This window comes from Brassica napus, chromosome C3 (assembly GCF_020379485.1).
Source record: "Brassica napus cultivar Da-Ae chromosome C3, Da-Ae, whole genome shotgun sequence".
NCBI lineage: Eukaryota > Viridiplantae > Streptophyta > Magnoliopsida > Brassicales > Brassicaceae > Brassica > Brassica napus.
In genome coordinates, this window is record NC_063446.1 from 43,795,234 (window position 1) to 43,809,214 (window position 13,981).

The following is a 13,981-nucleotide window of genomic DNA, read 5'->3' on the forward strand; positions in this document are numbered from 1 at the left end:
ATTAAAGTGTATAAGTGTTTCTCTTATGTCGTGGGGATTTCGTTCATACAATCGGAAAAGTGTTTATTATAGGGTAAGGAAAAAATTCTTGACTTCATAATCAGTTTAAGACACTTAATAAGGGTTATATAAGTGTTATTCAAACCGTAAAACGTTGTTTTCGGTTTAAAACCCCTATTTCCTCGGAATATTCCGAGGGAATTCCGAGGAAACCTTTATCTTCCTCGGAATTCCGACGGAATATTCCGAGGAAATACCGAGGAACTAGTGTTTGGGGTTTCAAAACATCAATTTTTTTTGCCGTATTTCATTTCTTATACAATTGTAATGCATACCATTGAGGATTCTTTGTATAGATGAGCATAAACCATGAAATAACAAATTTCAAAACGAATTGAAAGTATTCCCTTTACCGTTCATTAAAGTGTATAAGTGTTTCTCTTATGTTGTGGGGATTTCGTTCATACAATCGGAAAAGTGTTTATTATAGGGTAAGAAACAAATTTTTGACTACATAATAAGTCTAAGACACTTAATAAGGGTTATATAAGTGTTATTCAAACCGAAAACGTTGTTTTCGATTTAAAAACCTTGTTTCCTCGGAAAAGACTCGGAATATTCCGAGGAAATTCTGAGGAAAAACAAATTCCTCGGTATTTCTTTAAAAAAAAAAATCAATGGTAGTCTGTTTCCGAGTCGTCATCACCAGATGAATCTGAATCTGGATCTTGGTGAAACTCTCCAATCACTGGTTCATCCTCTACGTGAACGACGGCTTCCTCTCCGAAGTCGGTTAAATCGACTACAAGGCCAACTCCAGCTAAATCTTCTGCTGCACTTAAGTTGTCGGATGTGCTTGGTTGTAGTGGGTCTTCCAGCTCAGAACTTCCCTGAACTCGGCCTCTCGGGTTGAGTCTTGTAACAGTAACCCATGGATCATCTCTGTTCCTTACCCCGGGGTACTTGATATAACAAACCTGTAACATTTAGAAAATTATTAGTAAAATTATAAATTAATACACATGATGATGAATCATTCTGAATAATTAACATTTAATTACCTGATCGGCCTGAGAAGCAAGAATGAAAGGATCATAATATTGCAGCTTTCGCCTCGAATTTACTGATGTAACACCAAATGCATCTGTTCTCACACCTCGATCTGGAGTGTTGTTGTGCCAATCACAATAGAAAACAATACAGCGCAATCCAACCATGCCCAAATACTTGATTTCCAAAATCTCATGTATGTGTCCGTAGTATACATCATCTCCTGATGCAGAACAAACGCCAGCATCATAAGTCGTACTCGAACGTCTCCTCTTCTGAGTTGTGAATGCATATCCTCGAGTACAAAATCTCGGATATGACTTCACAACAAAGTTTGGTCCAGCGACCATCTCACGTATCCAATCGTCAAATGTTTCACCTCTGGCCAAACCAGCAGACACCTATTAATAGCACATATATATATATTATATCAATAAATGTGAATTAGTATAAATATATGATAAAATATATTTTAATTTGTTTAAAGCATTCACATAAGTAAACATCCATCCAGTAAATTCTCTCTGCTTCATTTCTTTTAGTTCGTCCTCTGTGGCGTATCTATACTCGAACCGCTTTTCTGCCATGAAAATCCTGTATATGATGACAATAATGTAATTAATTAAGATTTAAATTTCAACTTGTTAAAATAAAAAATTGTAAGCTAATTTATTTACCTCTCATATTGAAGAACGTCTTCGCAGTTGGTGAACAAATATGTTTGCAAATGACTGTGCTCCTGCTCAGTAAGTCGACGGTCCTTTGGTTTTCCGCTAAGTCGTCCAACGTCTGTGAAAATGTCTGGAACCGTAACATGATATGTTGCCCGTTCGCCTCTATCATCATGCCGAGCAGGTCTTCTGTTTTTGGTCTGAACTTCTGTTGGAAAGTAGTACTCGGCAAAGTTTGAAGTTTCTTGATTGATCATCTGTGCGACTATAGAACCTTCCACCCTACTTAAATTTTTCACCATCTTCTTCAAATGGAACATATACCGCTCATACAGATACATCCATCTATACTGCACAGGACCACCAAGTTCCAATTCTCTTGCCAGGTAAATAACAAAATGCTCCATAACATCAAAAAATAAGGGAGGAAATATCTTCTCAAGGTTGCAATGAATCACGGCTATGTTAGTCTTCAAATTTTCAATACCTTCAAGAGTCACTGATCTCGTGCATAAATCGCGGAAGAAACCACTTATCCCTGCAATTGCTTCATGAACATTTCGTGGTAATAGTTCCTTGAAGGCGAACGGAAGGAGGCGCTGCATCATTACATGGCAATCGTGGCTTTTCAAGCCAGTAAACTTTCCTTCCTTTCTGTCGATACAGTTACGCAAATTTGATGCGTAACCGTCTGGAAATTCCACATCGTTTGAAATCCAATCAAAGAACACATCTTTTCCCTCTGCATCAAGTCGGTATATGGGAAAAGGAGCCCTACCATTCTCATCAACATCAAGTTCTTAACGAGCACATATATCGACTAAATCCAGTCTTGACTTCAAATTATCCTTTGTTTTACCTTGAACATTAAGGATCGTGTTCATGAGATTGTCAAAAAAGTTCTTCTCAATATGCATGACATCTAAATTATGCCTTAGCAGATGATCCTCCCAGTATGGCAGATCCCAGAAAATATTTTTTTTGTGCCAGTTATGTAGTTCTCCAACAGCATCTACCGGAAAACGCTCATGTCCACCGACGTCTGGCGTCCTTTCTGCACCAAAATCTCTTAGTTGTATCTTCAAATCTTTCCCACAAATTTCCGGAGGTGGACTGTCAAACACCCTCTTGTTCTTCGTAAACAAATTCCTACTCCTACGATATGGATGATCAGGTGGTAGGAATCTCCTGTGACAGTCAAACCAACACGTTTTCCTTCCGTGTTTTAGTTGGAAAGCATCAGTGTTATCTTGACAATATGGACATGATAGCCTTCCATGCGTTGTCCATCCAGACAACATACCATATGCTGGAAAATCACTTATTGTCCACATTAGTACTGCCCGCATTTGAAAGTTTTCTTTACACGAAACATCGTATGTTTCAGCACCTTGAGCCCATAGTTGTTGTAACTCATATATTAGTGGCTGAAGAAACACATCAAGTGATCTCTTAGGATGCTCTGGTCCGGGAACGAGAATCGAGAGAAACAAAAACTCTCGTCGCAAGCACAAGTTTGGGGGTAGGTTGTATGGTGTAAGAATGACGGGCCATAGAGAATACTGTCTTCCACTCTTGCCAAACGGACTGAAACCATCAGTACATAATCCAAGGTAGACATTTCTTCTCTCATACGCAAAGTCGGGATACTTTGATTGGAAATGCTTCCACGCTTTTGCATCTGAAGGATGTCTGATCTCACCATCTGTTGAGTGCTCCGCATGCCATCTCATTGGTTGCGCTGTGCGTTCAGACAGATACAACCTCTGCAACCTTTCCGTCAAAGGCAAATACCACATCCTTTTATATGGCACTGGAACTCTTCCACTCGTATCTTTATAACGAGGCTTTCCACAAAATTTGCATGTAACCCGCTGTTCATCCGCCCTCCAATAAATCATGCAGTTGTCGCTGCATACATCTATTACCTGATACGATAAACCAAGACCAGCTACGAGTTTCTGAACCTCGTAGTATGAACCAGGAGCTACATTATCCTCGGGTAGAATACCTTTTACAAAATCAGCAATCGCATCCACACAGTCTTCAGCCAAATTATAATCTGTTTTAATGCCCATCAATCTTGTAGCAGATGATAAAGCTGAATGACCATCTCTGCAACCTTCGTACAATGGTTGCTTTCCAGCATCCAACATATCATAAAATCTCCTAGCTTGTGCATTGGGTAAATCTTCCCCTCTAAAATGATCATTTACCATCTGCTCAGTACCTACACCATAATCTACATCCGTTCTAATTGGTTCTTCTAATCTAACCGCTGGCTGAGGTTCGCTAGTACTACCATGTTCATAATCAGTTTCCCCATGATGATACCAAATTTTGTAACTTCGTGTAAACCCACTCAAATATAGATGAGTCCAAACATCCCACTCTTTAATAACCTTTCTATTTTTACAATTAGAGCAAGGACATCTTAACATACCTGTTTTTGCTTCCGGTTGTCGGTGAACTAACCCCATGAATTCGGTTATACCTCGTTGGTATTCTTCCGTAAGCAATCTCGTGTTCGGATCCAAATGAGGTCGATCGATCCAAGAACGAAAATAATTTGAAGAAGACATGTTTTTTATAAATCAAATTCGTGTGTAAAGAGAGTAAGAGGGAGGATGAAGATATGGAGTGAATGAAGAGGAAGAGGGGTGCTTGTATTTATAGTTGAAATCCTGCCGACAGACCGAGGAAATTCCGACGGAATTCCGACGGAAACGGCTAGTTTGTCGGAATTTCCTCGGAAGTTTTAAAATCCCCCAACGGCTCTCTAACGGCTATAATATATCCTCGGAATTCATCGGTTTTTTCCGAGGAATACGTTTTTCCTCGGTATTCCATAAGAATATTCCGACGGATTTGTATTTCCTCGGAATTCCGTCGGTATATTCCGAGGAAATTCCGAGGAACACACAAATTTTGTGTTTCCTCGGAATTTCCTCGGAAATTCCTCGGCATATTCCGAGGATTTCATTTTCCGTCGGAATGTCCGTCAGAATACCGTTGTTTTCTTGTAGTGTACATATTACTAGTTTTACCATTTTCTCATTGTTTCACCTAGTTGTTCTAGTGTTACGAACAGTTATACCCATAACTCCTAGTTTTCCTTCACCAAACATTGACATTCAAACAAAATTACCAACCACAATCCATTCCTAAATTCTTACCTCCTCTTGCTCTTTCTCTTCTTCGCCATCTAGTGATTCATCCTCACTGTTTCCATCCTTGTTTCCATCCTTGTCTCCTAAATCCTCCTCACTGTTTCCATCCTTGTTGCTATCAGAGGCATTAGTCTCAACTTCATTCTCCTTCTCCTCATCCAAGGCAACAGCCTCGCTTGCATGCTCCTCTTCATCTTCTCCCTCATCAGAGCCACCATTTTCTTCTTCATTAGAACCACTCCCCTTCTTTCTCTTTATCGTTCGCCGCATGATCATTTCCGTCGCCGTTATCCGCTTCTTCTTCCTCCTCTCCGATGGTTGAGTCTCTGATGTCGGAGCACCTTTGCTCCCTTCAAATACAACACCCACCGCAGCTTCCACGAGGAAATTCATCGCCATGACCTCTTCACATCTGTCATCGTTGCAGATTCCTCCGTCGTCTCCTTCGTATTTACTTTTTTTTCTTCGCGTTCTTCTCCGCTTCTTTCGTCGGAATATCCTTTCTCTTACCTCCTCTTGTTTCAACCATCTTTGATTCCCTCTCGATTCCGAAAAAAAGAGGATTTCGCAAATCTCCTTGTTTGGGTTTCTAGGGTTTCCGTTTGCGAGAGAGGAGAGAACAAAATTGGAATTGGGGAAGTTTCGCGGGAACGGTTAAGGAAAAAGAATTTCGAACTAGCGTTTAATTGATCTGGTTTCTTCAGTTTAATAATGATTTACGGTTTAGGTTTAGTTTTGATGATGATTTGATTTAGATCGAGTTGGAACTGGGTAGAATCAGGTAATACTCGTAAATATGTCAACTTTCCTACGGTTTTGTGGTCTTTTACTTAATCTTTGTATTAAACAATAATATTTTCTGACCACGTTTTATAACATGTCCTTGGAAGATTGATTCATGAGATCAAGGGCAGGCAAGAAGTTGATCCATGTGAAACGAGTAATCTATACAGTAGAAGCAAATAATTCTCGATGCCATCTAAAAGACTAAATCTACATGGCCAATGCCAAAGTAAACCCGTTGAAGAATCTAAAATTTAACTACTAATTACTATGCCCGCCCATTCTCCATAATTATAATTTCTTCTGGCAAAAGAAACTAAGAAGGAAATCAGCACCTCTTTCGATCTATATCAAGACAGTATTTTGCAGCAAAAGAAAGACGGCACATAGCAGTACTCAAAACAATCTGATGATATCACCAATTATAGACTGAAAAGAAACATCGAGTTAAATGAAAACAATCAGACTTCAACCTAGATAATATAGGTCTCCCAGATCTAACGGATCAAAGCAACCAAGAAAAGTGACTACAATCACAAACTAAAGAGCTATATAAATCTCAGGGTTTCTGATTAGGGAAAGACCTCCAGAAGAAACCAGTACAAGAAGAAAAAAAAGACGCGAACTTTGAAGCAAGCAAACTCACTTGGCTAATGGCAACCAACTTTGAAACACAATTACAAGTCCTGAAGATTCAAATCGTTGAAGCTACAACATAGAACAAACATTGCAACTGTGTGGAAATCGGTGAACTTTAACGGGAAATGCAGAAACAGATTCATCGATATTTTGTAACATTATCGATCTAATTCAAAACAAATATGTTTCCAGAAAAGAAGGAATCGAGCGAGCAAAGAAGCTCTTAAGATTTGCGACCTTGAGTCTTCCTGTACTTATGCTTGTTCATCTTCTTCTTCCTCTTCTTCTTCACACTATCAGCGTAAATCACCACCTCCTCCTCCACCACCGCCTCCGTGAACGGCACGATATCGATTAGACCCGAACCATAGTCGGGTTAAATCCGTACCCGATTGGAAAAATAGGGTAAAACCGCAGAGGTTCATCGGGTTTAAAAGCAGAGACCGTAATCACGGGATTAGCAAGAGAAACTGGATCGGACTCTTCAGATACAGACTCGACGATGCAAGGCTTCTGATGTGGTATAAGACTGGGAGCGAGCCTCGGAATCGCTCTTAAACAGGATTGATTCCTGATAAATCGGTGCATAAGATTCGCCATTTCAGATTGAAAAAAAAAAACCTAGAAATGATGAAAGTGACGAGCGAAGCCGACAGCAGATTCAAAGGGGGGTTTTGTAGTCCCAAACCTTCAAACGACGTCGTTCCAAGAAACGAGCGGAAAAATACAAATGTTGCCCTCACGCTGGGATTGAAATACGGACCTTCAGTTTACAAGAACGACGCTCCACCACTGAGCTATAAGGGCAACTTTGCTCGATTGCTTGTTCTATCTATTAAAACTTTAAAGTTGTAGAATAGACATTTGGAGGTCATAATGATTAAACACAAAACTAGGGGAAAATAGTGAAACATAACACAAAATATCGGGCATCAGTGCAAAAGTACGCGCACGATATTCCCTTTTTTTTATTGCGTGCAGTTTCCGCTATCACGCGCATTCCGCAAAACAACTGAAGCCTCCGATCACCTCTCTCTCTCTCTCTCACTCTTCTCAACTCAAGTCGGGAAGTTATCTCACACAACATGAAGGTACTCTTTCCCTTGTTAAAATTCGAATCTCTAGAGATGTAATTGTGATTTCCATGGACCTCTAATCGATCAAAAACTTGATAATTCTGAAAATGTTTCATTTGATTTCATAAGTTTCGATGGATCATCAGTGTGTTATTGAGGAGAGATAGATGTAGACACAATCGATTGATTAAAACTTCGATGCTCATGACTTGAAGTGTATGTAGTTTGGTCGTGATATGTTGTTGTTGTTGTAGCAATTCTGGAGCCCAAACAGTATTAACAAGAACAAAGCTATGGTGGAGAATCTTCAAAGCCATGGTGTGATTACGTCTGATGAAGTCGCTAAAGCTATGGAGGCTGTCGACAGAGGCCTCTTTGTACCAGACCGTTCTTACGCTTACGTCGATAGTCCCTTGTCTATTGGCTATAACGTGACCATATCAGCTCCTCATATGCACGCAATGTGCCTTCAACTCCTCGAAAAGAATCTGAAACCAGGGATGCGTGTTCTTGATGTCGGCTCTGGTTTGTTTCTTTAAATTAGTGCTTATTCAGTTTTAGATTTTGGGCTCTGCTTGCGGATTGATGATATACTAATGGTTATTGTTGATAGGAACCGGGTACTTAACAGCTTGCTTTGCGGTTATGGTTGGATCCGAAGGTCGTGCTATTGGTGTGGAGCACATCCCTGAATTGGTGGCTTCTTCCATCAAGAACATTGAAGCGAGTGATGCTGCTTCCCCATTGCTGAAACAAGGATCTCTGGCTATTCATGTTGGCGGTGAGGTTCAGTTCGACGTTTTCGAGATTTGATTTTTTTTTAATTAAAAATGAGCTGTTGTTTGTTTCAAAAATAGATGGAAGGCAAGGATGGGCTGAGTTTGCACCTTATGATGCTATTCATGTGGGAGCAGCGGCACCTGAGATCCCAGAGGCATTGATTGATCAACTGAAACCTGGTGGGAGACTGGTGATCCCGGTTGGGAACTTATTCCAAGATCTGCAAGTGGTCGATAAGAACTCAGATGGTTCGGTTAGCATCAGGAGCGAAACATCAGTTCGTTATGTTCCTTTGACTAGCCGTGAAGCCCAATTGAGAGGGGAGTGATGATGCTTGTTATACAGAACATTGAATCAAGCAAGCTTCACTTGGTTTTCTAAATCAACCTTTGTACTCAAGAACATAAATCTCAAGGATGTCTTTAATATTAAGAGTTTCAAATGAGTAAACATGTTTATTGTTGAACATCAATAATAGTGTATATAATGGCTTCGTCAACTAGTAGATGATGCAAATCTAATCCTCTGTGTCCCAGTGACACAAAGTATTTGATCATAACCTGGTACCGGAAGCTATATGGTAATCTCTTTTATTCTGACATCTTGTGTTGATACTTAAGGAGCCATCATAGCCTCAATGCCTTATTGGTCACAGCTAATGAAATCTCTCCATATAGTATGATACCCAAGCACAAAACAACTAAATTGACATGTAAATTTTTATGCAAAACAAACCAAAAATGTCTCTGACCATACAGAAGAAAAAAACAAACTTCAATTTTTACAATGTTTCAAATACCGTATTTGTTAGATTTTTGGTATACAAGGTCCACAAAATCCAATGACCTCCTAAATATATCCCCTATTTGCTCATTTCAAATAAATGATTTAATATATTAGATGCAGAAGTTTAGCTTTATCTTATTGCTGAAAGCAGGACCAGTCTTAGATTAGAGGTTGCTTAAAGAAAATACCCAAAACTTCAGTCTAAGATTGGACTGACAATGAATCAAGACTTGGCTTATCTAAATTAGACTAGTTACTCAAGAATGTAAATATCAAAGACTCTTTTGCTTGTAAAAGTTTCAAATGAGTACAAACATGTTTGTGCACATATAACATTATTAATAAAACATATATGTATAATTCCCAAGTCAAGAAGTAGATGATGGAATGGCGTAAAGAGGGAACATACGGTGAATTGCAATACCAGTTGATTCAGCAACTTCTGCCTGATCTTCTGTAGATATCCAACCAAACTGATGCACTAAGTTAGCTAAAACCACCTCATTCAACACCACAGCGAATGATATAGCTGGGCAAATCCTTCTCCCTGCTCCAAATGGAATCAGCTCAAAATCTTGACCCCGGAAATCAACAGATGAATGTAAATGCCTCTCTGGTCTAAACTCCTCTGCGTCTGGTCCCCATGTCGCAACATCTCTCCCGATTGCCCATGCATTGATCGTTACCTGTGTACCGGCAGGTATGCGGTAATCTCTTAATCTGACATCATGTGTTGATTCATGAGGAACCATCAATGGAAGTGGAGGATGTAGCCTTAGTGTCTCTTTAATCACAGCTTTTAAGTAGTTCATGTCTTGAATGTCTTCTTCCAATACGCTCGATTTTTCCTTACAAATTGTACGGACTTCTTCTTGAAGTCTGCTAAGACATTCGGGGTGACGTAGAAGCTCTGTCATTACCCATTCCATAAGGGTGTAAGATGTGTCCGAACCACCTACAAAAACATCCTGAAAAAAGAACCAAAAAAAATAATAACTATGATTATATACTAAAACATCACTGAATCTGAACTAGTATCGTCATTTGAGATATTCTTCCCCTAACCAAGATGATTGCCTTTATGCTGACTCGGTCGATGTCAAACCCGACGCTTTTCTCTCTCTGAATCTTGAGCAACACATCCACAAAATCAGTCCTGTCTCCGTCACTATATTCATGATCTTCTAAAACTCTCTCCAAGAACTCATCAATATCATTTCTTAACTTTTCTAGCTGACTATCCAGACCTCGGATCCAATCAATCCATGCAAGCCACGGGACATAAGTCCCGACACTAAACACGCCCAATAGCCTTGTGAGCCTTTCCATTAACTCCTTAAAATCCGTCTCACAGCCGTACTTCCTTCCCAAAGCAACTCTACATATCACATCGTTCGTTAAATTTGCTAAGAGCTCGCTTAGATTCACCGGTAAAGAACTTGCTTTCCGGATCTTGTCCATCATCAGGTTCATCTCTTCTTCTCTCACGTTTCGAAAGGAACGTACCATTTTGTTGCTTAGGAGATGGAGGACACATACACTTTTCATTTGCCTCCAATACTCTCCATAAGGAGCTGCGGCCACATCGTGTCCATCGTAAAGAAGCTTTTGGAAGATTTTAGACCGTGGACGGCTTGCAAACACGCGGTCGTGCGTTTTCAAAACTTCTTTGGCCGCCTCCATCGAAGAGACGACGAGAACGGGGACGCTACCAAAGTGAAGGAGCATTAGAGGACCATAACGGTGGCTGAGGAAGCATAGTGATCGGTGTGGATGGTGCCCCAGCTGATGGAGGTTTCCGATCAAGGGAAGTCTCGGTGGTGATGATGGTGTGTTGCTTTTTCCCCCTTTCGTCAAGAAGAGAATGGTAATGAAGATTACTGAGCATAAGAGAAGGATCATGATCATCATTTGCATGTCTGGATTCTTCAAGTTCTTCAGTATTGTTTTATTGTGAAGCTTTTGGTGTTCTGCCCTTTTGTACATATAGAGCCATGGACCAAAACTAGTGTCCGCTCAATTTCTTTTTCTTCTTTTGGGAAAACAGATAAATATTATATGATTTATATTTCACAAAAAAAAAAAAAAATCTAGTGATCTATTATTCTTCTGGTTTTAGTTTTGATTAATTGAAGACCACAAAAAAAAAAAATCGTTTTTGAGTTTTACGAAGTGACGTCTTTGTACATGAATTTTTCTATATATATGTTTTGAATATTTGAAAAGCAAATATGCACTTCTATTAAAAATTTAGCTAACGTTAGAATAAAAAATATTCTTCTATATAAAAATCACTTGGTGACTTTCCAATACTCATTGGAAACGTAACTAAACGTTTAAAAGGGACTCTTCGGTCTTTAGCTTTCGATACTTTGACGGAGCAGGATCCTAAACCGACTACGGAGGATGATCAGGTGATTGAAGCGCTCGATGATATGGATATTACGGAGCAGCTAGATGGTGGGTTGATGGATTGTGAGATGAAAAATGATGACTTGATGGGGTTGGAACTTGCGGAGATGAAAGATAAGACTGGTCATGATAGGACCGATCAAGTTACGGATCAAAAATCACAGAAGTTAGCTGGAAGATCGTCGAGGCATACCAAGCATGGTTACAAATCGAGTGCTTCTTTGGGCATTCAGAAAAAGAAATTTGAGATCCTTCTTCGAGGATCTCCACAGAAGAGATCATCTTCGTCTCTTGCAGCTTGTGTGTCTGGTGGAGCTGGAGGCTCGAGACGCCACCACCATAGCTCTACGAAACGGAAAACCGGCTTATCTAAGAGTGATGGTTCGATGGGGTCCAAAAACCCATTCCACCTTGATCAATGAGGACGCTCAGTTGGAACTGTCGAGGGATTGGAAACGACCTCACTGTTCGACGCCTTACGGAGATGTGTCAGAAGCATCGCCCAGGACTTATGTTCCTTTCTGTGACGAAGAACAGAAGGCTGTTGTTGCAAAACATTCGGGCCGACTTAGGATTTGATCATTTGTTTACTGTTGAGCCACTTGGACTCAGCGGAGGTTTAGCTTTATTTTTTATGGATGATTTTCAAGTTAATGTTTTATTTTCAAATAATCGCATGATTGACATTGAGGCAGTCATTGATGGAATAAAAGTCTATATGACGTTTGTTTATGGAGACCCTGTATTAGAAAGAAGAAATCAAGTTTGGGAACGTCTTACGCGCTTCTCAACAACAAGAAATGGACCTTGGTTCATGATAGGAGATTTTAATGAAATAACATGTCACAATGAGAAAGAAGGAGGAAGACAACGCCCTGATGCTTCATTTTTTCCTTTCAAGCAGATGCTTAATGATTGTGGAATGCTAGAATTTCCTTTCACGGGGGATATGCTTTCTTGGGTGGGGAAGAGAGCAGGAGGATCAACAGTTCGATGTCGTTTAGACAGAGTAGTAGGAAATACGGACTGGCATGAGAAGTTTTCCCACTCGACTGTAAAGTATATGAGGCTATGGGGATCAGATCATCGTCCGATTCTTGCAGACATACTCATAAAGCCAATGAGAAGATCCAAAAAGTTCAAGTTCGATAAAAGATGGTTGGATAATGAAGAGCTAAGGCAAGTTATCCTTGAGGGATGGAAATCTCCTGATATTCCCCCCAATGCGACTATTATGGAACATATTTCTAGTTGCAGGAAAGCCTTGAGCGAATGGCGAAAGAAAAATAATGTCAATTCGGCAAAATTAGTGGAGGAGCTTAAAGAGAAAGTGGAAGGCTTGTATGCAGATGATAATGCCACAACTGAGGAAATTGCAGCAGCTTTGAAGGAACTCTCAGATGCTCTTAAAGCAGAAGAGATGTTCTGGAAACAGAAGAGTCGGGTGTTTTGGTTGAGAGAAGGAGACAGAAATACAAAAAAAGTTCATGCCTTGACGAAGCAAAGAAGAGCAAGAAATAAGATCACACAGCTCTTAGATGAGAATGGAAATATTGTTGAGGATGAAGAATGATTAGTAGCCATTGCTACTAGTTACATTAGGCAGATTTTTGAATCATCGAATCCGGAGGAAATTGAAGAGGCGCTAGCTCAAGTCCCAGCGACGATCACTGGTGCTATAATGACAACCTTACAACTCCGGTCTCTGAATGAGAGGTCAAACTAGCGCTTTTTGCCATACACCCAGAAAAGGCCCCAGGACCAGATGGAATGACTGCGCTTTTCTACCAAAAATTTTGGGATATAGTAAAAGAGGATTTAACTCTTATGGTTAATAAATTCCTTTTTGAGGGGACGGTGGCGAATGGACTGAATGATACGAATATATGTCTCATCCTGAAGATAAGAAAGCCTAATGCAACGGCTCAGTTTAGACCCATTAGCCTGTGCAATGTCAGCTACAAGATAATCTCTAAGGTCTTATATCAGAGGTTAAAGAAGGTGCTACCAGGTTTGATATCGGAAACCCAGTCAGCCTTTGTTGCTGGGAGACAGATTTCAGACAACATTATGATTGCTCAAGAAATGTTCCATGCTTTAAGAACTAAACTAAGTGGACGCAATAAAAGGATGGCCATCAAGACAGACATGAGCAAAGCATATGATAGGATGGAATGGTCTTTTATTGAAGCTGTCCTGCGCAAGATGAGTTTCTCAGTAACATGGATCAGTTGGGTCATGCGATGCATTACATCGGTGAAGTATAAGGTCCTCATGAATGGAGAGCCAAGAGGGAATATTATTCCAGGTAGAGGACTACGTGAAGGAGATCCTTTGTCTCCTTTCATTTTTATTCTATGCACGGAAGCGCTCGCTAGCCTTCTTAATCATGCAGAGAATCAAGGGAAGATAACAAGGATGCGCGTCACACACGCGTGTCCGTCGGTATCCCACCTTCTCTTTGCTGATGATAGCCTTTTCTTCTGTAAGGCGGAGCCCCGTGAATACGAAGAAGTAATGAAAGTAGTCAGGAAATATGGTAAAGCATCAGGTCAATGTATCAACTTTGATAAATCGTCCTTACTCTTTGGTAAACGGATTAATGCAACTATTA

The 13,981-nt window shown here is 40.1% G+C and overlaps 2 protein-coding genes across 3 annotated transcripts; one reads left to right on the forward strand and one right to left on the reverse strand.

Moving 5' to 3' along the window:
- Positions 1–7,228: 7,228 nt before the first annotated feature.
- Positions 7,229–8,671, forward strand: LOC125584412 (protein-L-isoaspartate O-methyltransferase 1). Of its 2 annotated transcripts, none has more exons than XM_048752865.1 (4): positions 7,229–7,404; positions 7,644–7,914; positions 8,021–8,170; positions 8,247–8,671. In XM_048752865.1, exons 1-4 carry the CDS (start codon positions 7,399–7,401, stop codon positions 8,495–8,497), a joined length of 678 nt encoding a protein of 225 aa, XP_048608822.1. In that variant the 5' UTR covers positions 7,229–7,398; the 3' UTR covers positions 8,498–8,671. The 2 variants fall into 2 exon arrangements, with proteins under 2 accessions (XP_048608822.1, XP_048608821.1); XM_048752864.1 differs by having other exon boundaries at positions 7,232–7,404; positions 8,003–8,170.
- A 550-nt stretch (positions 8,672–9,221) lies between these two features.
- Positions 9,222–10,998, reverse strand: LOC125574964 (cytochrome P450 71A26-like). Its single transcript, XM_048752863.1, has 2 exons — positions 10,021–10,998; positions 9,222–9,923 (listed from the first exon to the last, which is right to left on the reverse strand). The coding sequence occupies exons 1-2, from the start codon at positions 10,939–10,941 to the stop codon at positions 9,324–9,326; spliced, it is 1,521 nt and encodes a 506-aa protein (XP_048608820.1). The 5' UTR covers positions 10,942–10,998; the 3' UTR covers positions 9,222–9,323.
- Positions 10,999–13,981: the final 2,983 nt, after the last annotated feature.